The sequence below is a fragment of the Orcinus orca genome, chromosome 4, assembly GCF_937001465.1.
Source record: "Orcinus orca chromosome 4, mOrcOrc1.1, whole genome shotgun sequence".
Lineage (NCBI taxonomy): Eukaryota > Metazoa > Chordata > Mammalia > Artiodactyla > Delphinidae > Orcinus > Orcinus orca.
The window spans coordinates 134,541,739-134,557,651 of NC_064562.1; the positions used below are offsets into that span (position 1 = coordinate 134,541,739).

The 15,913-nt window shown below is 38.8% G+C and overlaps 1 protein-coding gene across 1 annotated transcript in view; it reads right to left on the reverse strand.

The window, feature by feature from the left end:
* Positions 1-7,366: 7,366 nt before the first annotated feature.
* TNIP3 (TNFAIP3 interacting protein 3) overlaps positions 7,367-15,913 on the reverse strand; it is a 59,462-nt gene continuing 50,915 nt past the window's right edge. The window contains exon 12 of the mRNA XM_033419342.2: positions 7,367-9,880. Within this exon, the coding sequence (XP_033275233.1) occupies positions 9,849-9,880 (32 nt within the window). The 3' untranslated portion in view covers positions 7,367-9,848. The remainder of the gene's footprint in view (positions 9,881-15,913) is intronic.

The following is a 15,913-nucleotide window of genomic DNA, read 5'->3' on the forward strand; positions in this document are numbered from 1 at the left end:
GTATAATGCCAGAAAAATGACAAGTGTTTCTCCATTATCTCCTTGTATGTCAAGTTGTCCAGCATTGGTTGGTATTCCCTCTACAGTTCCTTTGTAGACCAACTGATTTTTTTAGTTTAGAAACTTGTATGAGAATTTTTTAAAGTTTATGATTATTATTTTTGTAATACAAATAGTTTTTTCAGAGTGTGTCTGTATAGTCTTTATTTTAGTTCATTCTGTCTGGATCAAGATGAGCTCTTTTAATTTGCATGCTTTGATCCATTTTCAGTTGCTTTCAAATTGAACATCGTTATCACTCCTTGTTGGGTTTTCCTGGGGCTTACATCTTGATTGGTCTGCCCCTCTGTCTATCACCATCGACCTGGAACATCCCACCCATTCTTCCCATCATCTGCAGCTGTGTCTTCCTCAACTGGGTCTATACCACCCACCCTATGTGTGTGCTGTACTTCCTTTCCTGTACTTCTAGCCTGTCGCAGCCACTGAAGTTAACCCTATGTCTTTGAGTGGTATGTGATAGGATAACCCTTTCTGTGTTTGAGCCACTCTTTTAATAAGCATAATAGATCTAAACTTAACAGAGAATAATCACTTTTTATGCTTTTGTCTTGCAGAGATAATCTTTAGATGGCATCTGATTTTTGTGTTAATTCTATTTATGGTATCTTTATCAACATGACTTAAATTCTCCACAAGCTGGGAACAGTTCACAGAGTGAGTTTGTAACTTGCAATTTCACATGAAAAGATCTGAGAACTCCTTCAGTAAAAGCTGGGTTGGACAAAGCATTTCTTACGTTTATGAGGAAATCCTTTCCTGCACAGCTCCTATTTTTCCTCCTATCAAGCACATTTTGGGAAATGTTACCCAAGAGAAATTTCTTTAACCGTCACAGTAAGCAAAGGGAGCTAACATATGATGAAAACCACCCAACTGCCAAACATCACATATTTGATATCATTTAACTTTTTACAAAAATCTGAGATTGTTTTCTTGTCATTTTTCAGTTATGAGAACTGAGGTTTATTAACATGAGACACACTTGCTCACATTCATACCTGTGCAGTCAGGGCCAGAATCTGTACCTGACTCCAAATCCCGGGCTCTTTCTACAAAACTTACTCATTCATTACATTCTTATTTGATAGAAGTGAATCTCTTGAAGATCTCAGATAAAAGCTCTTAAATTATCTCAACTGTTCCTATTGGGAAAAAAACTCCTATTTTTACCTGATGATTTTTTCATTTTACTGGAAAGCAATCAGTGGAGGGTGAAGGCAATAGATGCTAAATAATTTGGTAATGAAGCAAGAATTAATGTCTAAAGGTAAATTAAAAGTTTGCTAATCATTGTTAGTGGTAATTTCTTTTGAAAAACATATGACAAACTGGAAAAAAATTAAATTTATGAATATAAATATAAATTTATGTCAGAAACATTGGCCTACCACTTCCTTATATTTAAAAAATTCATTTTAACTTTGTTGTAAAGTTTCTTAGTGATTAATCTATGTCCTGGGATTAACTTTAATGTTTTATGGGGAAGATAGATTTCTGCCATACTGTTGGAACCTATTGAACTAGGAGTAATAATAAATTAAAGAAAAAATTAAAGGCTAGTTTTTCTTTTGGGGAAAATGGATCTACATTTTGCTAATTAATTAAATAATACATTTTGATAAAAAACTGACAAAGTTTTGCTAGAATATTTGAATATTATAATAGTTTGCTCACTTTAAATTGCCAAATTTTGACTGATTGCCTCCTGTGATTTATAGAAGGAAGATAATACTTCTAGAGACATTGAAAGACCGAGGAATAGGTTGGAAATTAAAAGGAGATTCAATCTCCCCTGGCTTCAATTCATTCTCCCCACAGCTGCTAAAATACTTTTCCTTAGACATCAGAAAGAATAGGAACTGCCTCTCTTTAGTATCACCCACGCATCACGCCACACAAGGTACAGTTTTATGCAAATAAAAGAAATTTCCAATAAAATGACAATGACAAATAATAATCCCAAATAGATAATTGATCAAGATGAGAGTTACGATATGTGTAGAATTGGCCAAATGTCCAAAAATGTATTGGTTTACAAGAAATTTTTAAGCCATCAGAAATTTTACCTTAACTTCTTATTGAGGAGCTGCTCTGTATTTGAATTCACATTTTGCTGCAGAATAATCTGAAGTTTATAATGCTAGAGTTTAACTTTGCTGGAAAGTAACACCACCATCTCACTGATTTTTAAAGCAGAACTCATTTGGTATAGTTCTTTCAAAAAGGAATTCTATTACCTATGATTTATTTATTAACAACGTATTAAAATGTAGATCATCAGTTATATGCAAGTAGGCACTTCATTGAAAGAAATAAGGAAATTAGACGTGGGCTTTGGTGGTTTTATTTCACTGGAACTTTTCCCAAAGTTGCTTCATGAAAATATTTTCTTAAGGAGCTTTGTCAGGTTTTGGAGGAGATTCAAATGAATAATTTTATTTTATTTTTATTATGAAGTTTTCCACTTTAAAATATATTTGAGTGTACTGTGCAATGATCCAAGGTAATATTTTGTCAGACTTGCAAGCATAGCATTTGAATTGTTTAACTCATCTGATTATATTGGATCTGATTATATTATTATAAAGCTACCATCAGTCCTACTTTCCATTTTCAGAGATATAATAAAGAAAAAAATGTGTATATTGTATGTGTACATATATTCTTCACAAGACCCTTGACCTAAACTCTGAGCTTTAACTCCCACATTTGTGATTAAGATTCATTTGTTTCAAACTAGAGACACTAACTCTGACTGACTTAAACAACTGATTGGAGAGATACTGGGTTACTCACATGAGTAAGAGGGAAGTTGTAGAACATGGTCAATCTTAAGGGGCCAAGGTAGCAACCACGATCCCCTCAAGGCACTCTGTTGCCTTGAAGTTCAAATTCCAGCAAGGGAAAGTCCAACCAGCCTGGTTTGGATCACATGGTTGTCCCTTGCCTAGGAGAGGACAGGACACTTTAGATCAAACTAGGTCCAGTGGGGAAAAAGATAATTTTCCTAAAGGATATTAAGGTGCTATTCCGAAAAGAAGATGGAACGGATGTTTGGAAATCAAGAAAGCAACAGTCTCTCAAATACCTTTAATAAAGTATTATGCTAGAGTAACTTTGCTCAGAGAACCAGGAAATCTTATGTGTATTTTTTATCATTCTTTTGAGTATGCACATGCAAAGATATATAAGGAATAATATTGCCTAATAATTGACCTTAAAGCATATAATTGACAAGAGGTATTGAGCTATGTCTAAGATTGAGTTAATTAGAAGTATCCCATTTTATAAATGAGGTAGTTACCATATATGTAACCCAAGTTTTAACTCCGAGCTCGTATAGATAGAGAAATTCGTTACAGCATTTAGAAAACTGGTGATTTTATTCACATATATCTGTTGGGAGAGAATCCTCCTTGGGAATATCCCATTTCTTTACATCTCGCAAGCAGAGACACTGATTGCCTTAGTTCTGGATTATCTTTTCAAAGATATTTTTCAGGGGCTTCCCTAGTGGCGCAGTGGTTAAGAATCCACTTGCCAATGCAAGGAACACAGGTTTGAGCCCTGGTCCAGGAAGATCCCACATGCTGCGGAGCAACTAAGCCTGTGTGCCACAACTACTGAGCCTGCACTCTAGAGCCCGCGAGCCACAACTACTGAGCCCGTGTGCCACAACTACTGAAGCCTACATGCCTAGAGCCCGTGCTCTGCAACAAGAGAAGCCACCGCAATGAGAAGCCCGTGCACTGCAATGAAGAGTAGCCCCCGCTCACGGCAACTAGAGAAAGCCCGCACGCAGCAACGAAGACCCAACACAGCCAAAAATTTAAAAAAAAAAAAAAAAAAAATATATATATATATATTTTTTTTTTTTTCAGTAGAGGAAGTATCTCCTTCTGGAGTAGGTGGCAGACAGGTTTGCTGCCCAATATAATAAAGATAATGTCTCTTTCCAAAGCAACAGCCAGGCAGGATTACTGCCCATCATAAAAGGCTTGGGTTCTCTAAGTTTAGGGTTCCTTTCCTGTAATGTGGCCACTGCATGTGTAGGTGTCACCTGGCCCTCTTCACTTTGCCCTGTGGGAATCAGGCTCAGATAACGGGCACAAGGAAATGCTGATACTGTGGCTACTGCTATTGCTGGGAGTAATGAAGTCTTCTGTCTCTGACCCAGGAATCTTGTGTCTTCTGCTAGCATTCCTGAAACTATGGCAGCTGACTTATGTATTTCAGACTTTTACAGCTCTTGACAATAGCAGCCTTTATCAACATTGACATTTTTCTTTATAGATATTGAAACCAAGGAATTTATTGAGTCCCTACCATGTACCAGCCACTGTGTTAAGCTCTTCATATACATAATTTAATCCTTAAATAATCCCATTAATTGACAACTATTTTCTTCATTTTGTGCCTTAGCACTTAGAGAATTCATTAGAATTCTTTTCAGAGAGAGCCTTGCCATTTGTCTGTCTGTCTGTTTGTTTTGGTGACACAATACATTGATAATACTCTTGGGTAGAGGGTAATACCTCAAGGACACATTTGAAAAATAAATGACTGTCATTGTATTTATGACAAAGGGGTAAATGTTTGTTGCTACTGAAAGAAGGGAAAGAGTTGGAAGTTAGAGAAAATGTCAAAGACTGAATACTAAGTGGAAAAAGGCAGAAGAGAGAGTAAAAATAAAAATAACAAGGCAATAAAGCTGTGGTAGAGGGCAAGGCAGGGTACACAAATACTAGATAGGAGCCTGTAGTGGGATGCTATGAATGCAATCCCCATGATCCCACAAATATTTAGGACGGACTGTACAAACCATGAGAAACTCATTTCAGGGATTAGATTACTTGCGGATCCGCTGGAAGGTTCCGAATTTCATATCCAGGTTTACATCCAGGGTGACATGAGGTTTGGAGGTCATGGTGAGATGGCAAAACAGAGATGGCAAAACAGAGATGGCAAGCCAGAAGTCCTTGACGCCCCCAAATACTATGTGGGATACTTATTCAAGGAAAACCTGATGCTCATAGAGGTTGAGTATTTTGGTCAAACTCCCAGAGTTATTGTGCTGCGTGGCAGAGGTTTTAAAAACCGGACATTTTCATTATGTTTAAGTAGAGAATCGCAGAAGTACAGCCAAGGTTTTTTTCACTTAACTTATGTGGAACCCAAATATCAAAGCAATGAACATAACCAAGCTGGTGCAAATGATTTTCCATGCTTGATTCAGATATTTTGAGTATGTCGGCTATCTCCTGCATGGTATAACAATGATTGCTCTCAATTAATGTCTTGATTTGATCGCTATCAACTTCAACTGTTCTACCCGACTGTGGAGCATCGATCAGCTAGAAATCTCCAGCACGAAACGTCGCAGACCACTTTAGACATGTTTGATCAGTCACAGCACCTTCTCCATACACTGCACAAATCTTTTTTTGTGTTTCAGTTGCATTTTTACCTTTCTCGAAATAGTAAAGCATAATATGCCGAAAATGTTGCTTTGCTGCTGTTTCAAAGGTCTCTGGTTTATGGGACTAGATGAATGACAATTCTGTAGATGAAAATAGGAAATAGACAGAGTGGGTTTAGAAGGGACGATGGCATCCATCACAGTTTGGGACACACTGAGCTCTTTATTAGGAATCAGGAGAGGGGTCTGGATTAAGTAATAGGAATCTGGAGACCCCCGTGTAAGTTACCACATCTGAGAGAACTTGAGATCATACTGTTTACATTCATGCTAGCATCCATCTTGCCTTTTTGAAACTTCCATTACTTAAAAGGAACATGAGAAAAGTCTGAAAAAAGGAAACAGAAGGGAAAGACATGTTTTTGGTTGGCATTCAGGAGTGGTCAGGAAGCAGGAAGACATTAGGGTCTCCACCCAGGAACAGAGAGAAAGAACCTATGGAAGTTAAACAGAATCAAAGGAGGAAAGGCTTAAGTCTCATTCTTTACATGCTAAATCCGGCTCAATGCTGTAACCCCTCGTGAGAAATGTGGAGTATCATCTCAGCCTAGGCCGGACCCTGCGATATCGCACATGTGTTCCCTCAGCCCCCCCTTCCCAGGGCGGATGGAAATGGCCCGAGTGTGGCAAATGCACGTGAAGCGACACACTGAGCAGCTTCCCCAGCACAAAGCCAGCCTCTCGGCCTGCAGAGGCGTCTCCAAGTGGAGGGGGCCTCGTGCTTGCCAGACGCCTCTGTGCTGGCTGATGTGGGTCGTCATCTGACGGCCACAGAGGGGGAGAGGGAGAAGGGAGCTGTGAGGTTCCCCCGAAGATGTGCAAATGCTCCCCCCAGTCAAGGGGAGACTCGGGGAAATCGGCTCATATGATGATTCTCCCAACAAACTAATTCTCAGGAATAGGTTAAGAGCATTGGGAAGCCCTGGGGTTGGGTTTAGTTTACCAAAGCAGTACTTCGTGAGCCTCATATATTGTGCTCCCCCTTCTGCTGCTGGAGTGGAATAAAGTGGAAGAAGAGCAGAGAGAAATTATCTTACCTTCTGAGCGCAGGACACAAAGTGGTGAAACTCACGCATTTCCACAAACGTTAAATTCCCCTCCTATTACTCAGCAATTATTGGCAAGTTAATTGGTTCTAGATCTCAACATTATCACTTCCTGTAGGAGGCTTAAGATAGAGTTTGTCAATATTCTTGGCAATATATTACACACACACCAGCATTTGAGGCAAAATGGAAAGATATAACTTTATTATGCAAAATTTTAAATTTGAATATATCTACCCAGCCACAAATGGAGAAACTAGAGTCCCACAGTGCTGCCTGGAAAGCTGGGGAGGCAGAGGTGGGGCGTGTGTGTGGTGTGTGTGTGTGTGTGTGTGTGTGTGTGTGTGTGTGTGTGTGGAGGTGCCTGGTGTGTGTGCGTGTGTGTATAGCATGTGTGTGCTGGTAAAACTTTCCTTTTCTATGGAATCACAAAGGCTGGAGGTATAACTGTTTCCCCTAACACCTTTTTCCCTTGGAGCAAAGACTGATGAAAGTGAAGAGGTAGTTATATAAGATGGAAACTAGGCAGGAGAAACTATTTCTAAAATTATTGAAAAGTAAGGATTAGAGCAAACATTTTCTTTTCTTTTGAGCTTGTACCTGGAGCTTAAGCAATTTTAAGCCAGCAAAAGGATCATAGTGTGGCGGCAACAGCAGTGCAACTGATTTTATATCTGCCTAGGATTTAACATCCTGCAGGTGCCCAGGATGATTAGAAGAAAGTGACAGAAATGAAATGGGGCAAAGGGACCCTCAAGTTGGGGAGAATAATGGCTGCTAAATGACTCTGTCCTCCCCTCCAAATATGCACTCAACCAAAATTAGTGCATAGACAAAGAATCAGTGTGAGATGCTTTGAGCTGCCTGGACATTTTTGAAAATAAGTGACTGTTTAAAGAATAATTGTTAAATTGAATCATTGAATTGGGAGATACATGTCTTTTAGATTCAATTCTAGAAGTGTCTGAGCTACATGAAAAAGTATCAATACATGAAAGCAACCAATCAGGCCCACACTTCTACCTTTAATGCATTTTAACGTTCAATGTACATTTTCCTTTTTCTATGTAGGAGCTTAAATGAGATACTTCCCTTAACCCGGGGGTAACATAAATTCTATAAAATATATAGTATTTTTTATCGAAATACTTTCTCCTAGAAGTATGCTCTTATAACTTCAAATTGATGAAGACCCAAAGAACCATAAAACAAGTGGAACTTGCTGGAATAATTTAGGAAGCAGAATTATAGCATGCATAGAACTGGGCGGCCAGCCCTGAGGCAGTTTTGAATCCTGGCTCCGCCATTTTCTTGCCATGGGACTTGGATTAATCACCTGTAACAACGGGATAATTTTATCCCTCTTGCTGGGTGATAGAGCTCAATAAATAAACTAAGGAAAATCATCTGAAGTTAGTCCATGCTTAATAATATTAGAAATTTAGTCTGAAATATTATTTTTGTTGATAAGGAAAATGGGGTTAAAAAAAAATCTATGCTAGTAAGCGTTACAGGCTGGCCTCACTCCCAGACCTAACTAGACTCCAAGGAAGGTTTTCTTCTGACATCACATCACAACCATGACAAAGTGAATACATCTTTCTCCTCATGTGATACCTTCAAGTCAAAGATTGAATTCTCCATGACCTTTGAAAACTTAAAATATGCCCCTGGCCTTACATTTCCAAAGTAACAGAGACCACCGTGTGGTGTGACTTCCTATCTTTTCAAAGGGATAGAGCTATTCCTCACACAGTTTCTACAAACTGTGTGTGATAATGAAGCAAGTGCCACAGCACAGGGGTGTGACCTTTATAATGAGCTGAGACAGAGATGTCCCCAAATGATCCTGGGAGAGGGTCACAAGAGGGACTGGCTGACTCGCAGGCCGGGGATGTGGAAACCTGTCTTCTTGGAACTACAGTAGTACTCTGAGCAAGGGGTCCTCTTTGCACATTTGCAGTCACCCACCGGGAGTTGAAATGAAATTAGGTCTCGCCTAAACTGGATTTTCTCCCAATACGTTAGCATTTGTACAATCTTGACAATGTTTGGCCGTTTGCTAATTAGTAGTAGGATGACTTCAGTAATAGTAATGGTATGATTAAATCATGTTTTACTGCTGTTGAATTGACCTATAACAAGGCTACCAAGAGGTACTTCTTACATATACGTTCAATTTTTATTCTGGTGAGCACACCTCAGTTGGCAAACTTAATCCACTACTAGAAGTTGGATTACAATGACCTTTTCACTAATTCAAGGAAATGGAAATTTAAAAAAATACACCAAAATGTTATGATGCAACTATTGTTTTTCTGATTCACTTATACTGAAGTATTGGCCAAGAATGATTTGTCTCTTTAATCAGTTGTAGAAAAAACAAACTTTAGTGAATTAACGTAAGAGAAGGATAATTCTTTCTCAAGAATTATCAAGAATTAAATAGTCAAAGATTGAGGTTGAAAGCATTTAACTGCTTAGTAAGGCTCTTTCATCTTCCTATTACACAAAGCTTCAAGTATTTCCAGAAATTGAAAAAACAAAAACGATTGAACTGGAATTAAGCAAAATAACTTTTGGAAGTTGGAGCTAGATAGTCTCAGCTCTTATCTCTGGATTGTTTATTGGACTGCAGCTTCAGTTGATGCTCCTGGTTTTCTTTAGTTACCTCTAGAAGTACAGATATCCATGAATCTCACACTCCTGCTTTATACCTCCTCACAAAGATGATCTCCAGTTGGTCCTAGTAGAATCCTTATTAAATGGATGAATACTTTTAAACCTGCTTAATCTTTAGACATCTGTTATGTCACTGTATAATTTAATTGCAATAAAATTTGGATACATTCGTTTTCCGTTTTAATTGGTTTGAGAAGACAGAGTTACGTTTTTTGTTAATAATTACGCAAATGCACAGGAAGAAAAACACAGATTTAGCTGCAAATCGATGTGTCTCTGAACTACTTCTCTAAGTATATATGTACGCAGCAAAGCCATCACCATCACATTAGGATTTTCTCATTTCGAGGAAGCTGGAAGTTGTGATAGGTTGTATAATTTTGGCCTCTAGGACTTGATCAGGATCTCAGCTGTCACAGCCTTGTCCTCCATCCGTGCCAAAGGGAAACATTACCAGGTATGAGTAGTGGAGGCGGTGATGTGCAGGTGTGGCAGACACAAGCCACAGTAAAAGGAGGAACGAGGGCCCTCAGCCGAGCTCTCCCTCGGCCTGTGTGCTCCTCCAACAGTGTGTGCTTCTACGCATTGGCTTTCTTTTCTGAGGAGAAACCTACGAAAAACAGCAGGAAAATGTTTCAGATTGAAAATTAAGAATTCATTTCTCTTCTTCTGGCTTAGGGCTAACATAAGCTTCGAGGCTGGCGAGAAAAGAAGTATTTTATTCATGAGCACCCACAAGTTTACACTGAGAAATCAAGAGGCAGCAAATGGAAGGTTATTATTTTCAGGACTGACACATGCTTACCGTTTCGTGAAATCACTTGTGGCCTCGTCCTGATCGTGCCTGACAAGGATACACCACTTCTCATCCTTGCTGTCATTTCGGTGGCTCTGGCGTTTGCTTATGAAAGTGAGTCATATGTGTTACTCTTTGGTTCAGTACTCATCCCACAGAGAGATAACTGCCAAATAAAGTACTTTAAAAATACAATACAGGGTGCGTTCTTGCCGAAGCCATAGAAAAGATCACAGTGCTTACGATGTGAGAGTGTGTCATGAAAACCAATATGAAAAATTTGGAATATTTTAGTAAGACCAGGATAAAATGCCACAAATAAGTGCCATAGGGAAAACAAAATCAAAGAAGTCTACTCATGGCAACAGAAAAAAAATCGCATAAATGCCAAGAAATAAGGTGTTTCCCTGATTCATTATAACGTTTTAGTATATGTTAAAAGTTTTATACTTGCTGCCCTGCATTTGGTATTTCAAAGATATGCTAAACTAACATTTTAGTAACAGGACGATAAAAGGTTACTTTTTCAGGTTGAAAAAATATTCTTCTGAGAACTGCGGCCATTATATAAAAAGATATCTACTGGAAACAAAATGAAAAGACAAGCTACTGAATGGGAGTAAATACTTGCGAATGATGTGACCGATAAGGGGTTAATATCTAACATATATAAATAGCTCATACAACTCAATATCAAAACAAACAAACAAACAACCCAATTAAAAATGGGCATAAGGCCTGAACAGACATTTTTCCAAAGAAGACAGTCATTTGACCAATAGGCACATGAAAAGATGCTCAACATCATTGATCATCAAAGAAATGAAAATCAAAACCACAATGAGATATTAGCTCACACCTGCCAGAATGGCTATCAACAAAAGGACCACAAATAACAAATATTGGCAAGGATGTGGAGAAATGGTAACCCTTGGACACTGTTGGTGGGAGTGTAAATTGGTGTTGCCACTGTGGAAAACAGTATGGAGTTTCGTCAAAAAAACTAAAAATAGAACTACCGTACGATCCAGCAATTCCACTCCTGGGTATGTATCTGAAGAAAACAAAAGCACTAATTCAAAAAGATATATGTACTCCAATGTTCATAGCAGCATTGTTTACAATAGCCAAGATATGGAAGCAACCTCAGTGTTCATCAACAGATGAATGGATAAGGAAGATGTGGGATATATATATATAAATATATACTATATGCATTATATATATCCATTACATGTATAATGGAGATATATAATATATATAATACATAATACATATATAACGGAATATTACTCAGCCATAAAAGAGAATGAAATTTTGCCACTTGCAACAACATAGATGGACTTGTAGGGTATTATGTGAGACAAGTCAGACAAAGAAAGATAAATACTGTATGATATCACTTATATGTAGAATCTAAAAAATACAACCAACTAGGGAATATAATAAAACAGAAACAGACTCACAGATATAGAGAACAAACCAGTGGTTACCAGTGGGGAGAGGGAACGGAGAGGGACAAGAAAGGGGCAGGGGATTAAGAGGTACAAAGTACCATGCATAAAATAAATAAGCTACAAGGCTTTATTGTACAGCACAGGAAATATAGCCAATATTTTATAATGAATGGATGAATATGTTATAATGAACTATGAGGAGAGTACAACCTTCAAAAATTGTGAATCACTATGTTGTACACCTGAAACTTACATAATATTGTAAATCAACTATACCTCAATAAAAAAAGAAAAAAATATTTAATGCCTTTTTGGAAAGTTATATTAAACGTAGTAAGTATCTTACTTTCTCAGAAATGTTAGCTACAGTTTCTACAGGAACTTAGCCGCATAACGTTCTTAAGATATTTGTGGTGTACGTTTTTGAAATCACATGCAATTTATGGCACAGAATTACAATTTATGGCAAAGAATTCATTTACAATATATACCTGAACTTTTGGTGTATTTTAAAGACAGACTAGACATGATTATGCACTAAACTGAGAAAATATAACAATATAGGTAAAAATGTGTTTAGATGGGAATGTAACTTTATAATAATTTTTTAAAGTCTGGAAGCATTCCTTAATTTGATTAAAAAGTTTTTGCATTTCCAAAAAGAAAAGATATCTAATATGGTGAGAACATAAATTTGGATCCAGAAGCATTATCTACTGGTCTAACCAATCCTGAAGTTTAGAATTAATCCATTAATTAATGATGCTTACCTCTAGGTATCTTAAAACATTAAGAAAAATTAGTTCCTGTGTAGTTTTTACAGCACTCTTGTGAAATAGGTATAGAGGCAAGGGCTACTACCCACAAGTTTTAGATGGAGAGCAGCTATGGCCCATGAGATAATCCATGGCAGAATGGAAATCTGAACAAAGGCAAATACAGGTCTTGAGTTCCTAGAATGGAAGGCAGAGTGTCCTTATATAGTGAAGTTGGTTAGAGACTTCTGTTGTGAGACTTGGCTCTGCAGTTATGGGGGCAGGACAAGAGAAACACCACAAGGGAATGTGGGTCCTCACCTGCTAGGAAGAATTGGCTTTGCCTTATTGCTTGGTGAAGGACTCTACCCACTAATTGGGTAAGTAATTATCTATTAATGGTGTTGGTTACACTGTAGGTTTCCATGTTCACAGGAGCACAGGTTAAGTAGCCTGATGCCAAAGTGATCTGAATAGACCTCAGAGATCTTGGTGACAGAAGCCATGTCTCAACTCTACAACAAGTAGTAGCTGAATCTAAAGTACAGTTGGTGGTTAAGAGTGGAGGGGGTATCAGCGCCGCAGAGGGGTTTTGAAAGGACTGAGGGGACTCTGCTCTCAACGTGCCCACTAACCTCTTAGAATGTGAACGCTTAGGCATGAACAGTAAGGAAACCTAGGTAAGTAGACTTTCTTCCCAGCTGGGATGCAGAAAAATAAAATATATACCTTGCTTTCCTTCCCTATGGATTTTTATCTTCCATTTAATAGAATTACTACAATTTCATTTACCTGGTGGAATTGCGACTAGTCTAGACCTATTGTGTGCATTTTTCTCATCTAGGATCGATCGATCTATCTTCTGTATCTATTCATACAAAATGCTAAATAGAATGTTTAGTCTTTGCTTATAAAATCAGTGTTTGACTAGGAATATATTTACCATCTGTATTTTCATATGTTCCTGTACATGTAAATATACTTTTGCACTTTATTATTCTTTTAGCAAAATCATTTAGTTTACTGATAAGCTGACCTTAAGAGCATTAAAGGTGAGGTGGCATTTCTCCTGTAATTCTTTTCAAACAATCTAGAAATAGGCATAAAATTATCTGCCTCTAAGTTTCAATTAATTTCCTTTATTAAGACAGTAATGTATTTGATAAAAGAAAAATATTGTAATATTTTATCCATCTGTATTGAAAATTATACAAAGTACGGTATTTAAGTTTCTTCTGTTTCTTACATTTCTTAAGTACTTTTTACTATTTACACTGGTCCCTTTATCTCTTCATACTATTAGGAACTGGAAAAAGTCCAACGAATCCAAGCCATTTACCAAGGTAAAATTACCTGTAATGTTTAAATAAAGACAGTTATAAAAAGACACACCCTGGGGGCTTCCCTGGTGGCGCAGCGGTTGGGAATCCGCCTGCCGATGCAGGGGACACGTGTCCCGGTCCGGGAGGATCCCGCCTGCCGCTGAGCGGCTGAGCCCGTGAGCCATGGCCGTTGAGCCTGTGCGTCCGGAGCCTGTGCTCCGCAACGGGAGAGGCCACAGCGGTGAGAGGCCCGTGTACCGCAAAAAAAAAAAAAAAAAAAGACACACCCTGAGACATAAAGATTCTGGTTTTCAGGACAGGACCATTAGAATTTATTTAAATAGAATAAATGCAAAGTATGACACTATTACATTTTACTTAATGCAGATGGGGTGGTCCACATTGCTTAGTGGTTACAATGTGGGCTAGACTGTGTGAGCTTGTCTGTGTCCCAGCCAATAACCAGCCATGTCCAACCACGTGGGGTTGGACAAGTTACATGATCTCTCTGCTTCTCAGTTTTCACATTTACAAAACAGGGACAACGGCAGTCCTCGTTTCACATGGCTGCTGTAAGGTTTTGACGAGATAATAAATAGAAGGCCCCTAAAATAGTTTCTGGCATACAGTTAGTGTTATTGGGGGAACCGTGTCCCCCCCAAAAGATATGTTTAAGTCCTTGCCCCTGGTACCTGTGAACGTGTCCTTATTTGGGAATAGGGGCTTTGCAGACATAATCAGGTTAATATGAGGTTACACTGGATTAGCCTAATCCAATATGACTGGTGTCCTTATAAGAAGAGGAAAATTTAGACACAGACACAGAGGGAAGATAGCCACGTGAAGAGAGAGGCAGAGATTGGCCTTATGCTACCGCAGCCAAGGAACATCTGGGACTACTAGAGGCTGAAAGAGGCAAGGAAGGACCCTCCCCTACAGGCTCTGAAGGCAGCACGACCGTCCCAACACCTTGATTTCAGACTTCCAGCCTCCAGAGCCGTGAGAGCATCAATTTTTGCTGTTTTCAGCCCCCTAGTTTGTGGTACTTTGTTATGGTAGCTCTAGGAAATGAATTCAGGCAGTATTCAATTAATTCTTTATTATTAGACATCGGTAAAGGCCAATTATAATGGTTGGGCTTTGATCTTCTATATTGTAAAGAAATAATGTTTGCTCACAACACAATCTTGCGTGCCTACATTTCATGCCATTCCAAATATGTAAGAATTGAGGTCCAGCTCATTAGACAAAGTTCAGCTCTATACCATATGAAAATTTTGGAAGGTACAGAAGTGATTGGCATACAATAGAGTCAGAAAACATAGCCTTTTGACATTTCAAAAAGGAGGAAACAAACAACATGCTTTCAAGGTTATACTAACTCTGCTGTGCCGTAATTGTTCTGGAAACATGGAAGTCATTTTGCATCTCATTCTGATAACAGATAAAATGAGATTAAAAGTTCTTTGTAAAATCACATGTTTAAACAGAAACTGTAACCCGTTGACATCTGGGGACATCATGGAGTTGTTGCATTTTCTACATCATGTAGAAAAATGCCATTATTTAATGCTATGCAGAGAGAAAGCTAGGAAAGTCTCAAAGCCTTGAAAACCTTTATTCAAATCTTGAGGTTCTGAAAGAAGATTTGATTTTCAGTGTGTCCCCAAAGCACTCTAAAATAACCACAGACAGTGGCTGAGAGCAAGGCTGGAAATCAGTTGACCTGAAGACTGTTCCATGTTGTACTCAGTACCAACTGACCTTAATCCTCGGCCAGGGAGCCCTTCACTGGGTCCCCACTCTTCAGAGGACCCTGCTCTGGCCCTCCTCCGGCCAGACTCCCTCTCATCATGTGGGCCTACCTTCCTTTAGAACAAGCTCCTGGCACCCACAAGCAGACCCCCAGATTCTTTGCCAGGTGACCCCGGGGCTGCTTCCAGGCCCCATGTGGTCTTCTTCCCCAGGCCCGAAGCCAAGGGGTGCCGTTTGTAGGGTAGTGAGGGGTATATGAAGTTGGGATGTGCCTGCTGGCTGTCCTCAACTTCACACTCAAGACCCCTCCCAGTGGGTAGGTGGGAGGGAAGGGGGTGGGCCATGGCTCAGGTCTTCCTGTGCCACTGCTTTCTGGCACAGAACTGGTTGGAATCTGAGTGTTCTAAATTTGACGCTGGCCTTCCAGTTATATTTATCAATAGGAGGATAGACTATACTTTAATAGCTTCTAAGCCTGATCCATAATGTTTAAATATTTACAAATAAAGTATGCAGCTTTCCTTGTGTTCTTGTCGCAGACCCTGGGAATGTCAGAGG